The sequence below is a fragment of the Cibotium barometz genome, chromosome 38 (assembly GCF_041138505.1).
Source record: "Cibotium barometz isolate CiBa-2024 chromosome 38, ASM4113850v1, whole genome shotgun sequence".
NCBI classification, from domain to species: Eukaryota; Viridiplantae; Streptophyta; class Polypodiopsida; order Cyatheales; family Cibotiaceae; genus Cibotium; species Cibotium barometz.
In genome coordinates this window covers 30,665,653-30,667,981 of record NC_141083.1, presented here as the reverse complement: position 1 = coordinate 30,667,981, position 2,329 = coordinate 30,665,653, and the positions used below count along the sequence as shown (strand labels likewise).

The window sequence follows — 2,329 nt, the reverse complement described above, 5'->3', positions numbered from 1 at the left end:
GGTAGATCTTCTCTTGGTAAATAAGGGCAATATAAAAATTTAAGGGCACACTAAAAGTTTGGCTAGTTTTTTGGATTTTTAGTTGGTTTCCTTCTTGGCTAGCTTCAAAAAAAAAACCCCCTTTCTTCCTTTAAGAGAACTTTGGAAAGGGTCGTATAAAAGGCCTATACAAACTGACGGACTTGGTTGCAAGTATTTCACAAGCAAAAAGCTAAAAAAACGGATGTGATGCCCATGAAAAAGAAACTATGTATACGATGTTCAAGAACAATCATTGAACCAAACTTAGAAAGGTCCTCATCGAGGATCATAATAATTCCAAAGATGATTTTAGATGTGGCATGTTTGCCTTTTACAAAGCCAAGTTTTATTTGAAGGCGGTACTCTTAGAAGGGGCTACGATTCTCACACAAAGAGGGCCTAACCCTCTTTAAGCTGTTTTACGATAGAGCTCGATTGTGTACACCATGATGACAAGGGTCATCAATAGGAGAGCGGCACCGGAGAGGAGGGACACGAGCAACCACGGCCGTGACAGGTAGTCTCGCTTGAATTCGGCTTTCAATGCGTTGAGCTGGTAGTCGCAATGCTGCACAAGCTGCCGAGCAACATCCTCATATTTCTGGGTGCAAACAAGCATGGTGTTGAGGCACAGGTTGTTCCACATATTGGCTACCATTTCATCGCTGCCAATGTCTTGCGTGATGATGCCCTTTCTGATGAGAAGGCCCACATCTTCGGGTGTATCAACCAGGTTGTTCATGAAGCGCAGATACGAAAGCACATGCGCTTTGTCAACCAGGTGGCTCTCATAGGCTATCAGATTCCTAAAGAACCTCTCCGTGTCACCCCCCACCCTTATCTTGGCCACATACAGTGTTGCTGTCTTCCTCTCGTATCTCACGTCTATGGGGTTGCCTCCTCCTACCCCTTTAAAGTGTATGCCACTATTGTGCAGATAAACGGCTCTCGGAAAATGAGTGGGTTTTTCTACCACCATTTGATCTGCTTCTAAGTACGTCACCACTGCATACAGGCAATCTAGTAAGTGCTTTCTAGCCTCTATACTTCCTCTAATGCAATCCAAGCCTTTTTCTAAGTTGAGGTCAAAGGGTAGAACTTCTCTGGCCAATTTTATGAAGTGACATGCTAACATCTTCACGGCTGAGGCATCTTGTGATGCGGCGCAGGCTTTGTCCATCTTCATCACCTTGAGTAGCAGAAACAATGGGATCTGATTCTCTAGAAGCACAAAATCTTGCAAGATGGATCTTCTGAGAGGGTGTGGGACGCGGCTGGCGTAGTGAGAGTTGAAGCCAGTGGTAAGGTTGGGGTCTGCGTTGCACCGCAGAACTTGAACAATAAAGCAAGCATCGAGGGCTAGTATGTGGGCTAGCTTGTCATCGTCTTGGGTGCAAGCCAATTCAGTATCATACTCTTTTCTTACATTGGGGAGCTCTTGCAAGAACTCGTCTACAAGGGAGGAGAAGCTAACACCAGCGGCACCAAGTGCATGCAGAGAGGCCACGATCTTATGCTTTTCCATCTCTTTCGCAGCTATGGCCTTGTACCTCTCCGTCTCTAAGTTGTAAGGAAAGGAGCTATGGTGAGGGCCAAGGTCACAGTGATAAGGGCCTATGGCAACCACCTGGGGAATGAAGGCATCATGCTTCAGTGCACGCAGTGGGCTGGAGGCCATGAATATGGAAGGGCTGGATGACAGCTCCATGATTGACTGTGGATCCTTAAATGCCTTGTTGACGTTCACCACCCACTCCTTGTCTTCGTCAGCAGAAGTCACGGCCCCGACAGAGCGCCCAGCGGCGGGCCTGCTGATCATCATTGTGCAGGTGCCTGATACCAAGCTGACTACGATCTACTACCCCAAAAAAATTGCCACAGAAACAACAAGATGCAAAGCCCAGTAAACAACAGATATATTGTGAAAATGATTAGATTAACAAGATGCAACAGATATGTGGAAATGATTAGATTAACAAGATGCAAAGCCTATTAAACAACGGATATGTGAAAATGATTAGATTAACAAGATGCAAAGCCCGTTAAACAACAGATATATTGTGAAAATGAGTAGATTTATTGCCTTCCTTCAGGAGTATACTGAAGGCCGCTTAAGTATTAAAGAAGAGAGAGAATGTACTTTCCCAAAAGACGATGCAAGCCCGAACAAGAAGAGGAACTGCTGTGCCCAGATGCGAAGATGATTATGCCTTCCTGCTATACTGAACGCTATTTATAGTATTATAATAGAGAGTATGTGCTTTCCCCAATTATCAGGCGATGCTCTCCTTCCATCAAACTCAAAGAT

At 45.0% G+C, this 2,329-nt stretch overlaps 1 protein-coding gene across 1 annotated transcript; it reads right to left on the bottom strand.

The window, feature by feature from the left end:
* Positions 1–397: 397 nt before the first annotated feature.
* Positions 398–1,991, bottom strand: LOC147616590 (putative UPF0481 protein At3g02645). The gene has a single exon (XM_086777126.1). It carries the CDS (start codon positions 1,841–1,843, stop codon positions 431–433), a length of 1,413 nt encoding a protein of 470 aa, XP_086633252.1. The 5' UTR covers positions 1,844–1,991; the 3' UTR covers positions 398–430.
* Positions 1,992–2,329: the final 338 nt, after the last annotated feature.

Excerpts from the sequence above, each read along its gene's own strand:
- LOC147616590 (XM_086777126.1), bottom strand. The coding sequence starts at position 1,843 with ATGATGATCAGCAGGCCCGCCGCTGGGCGCTCTGTCGGGGCCGTGACT.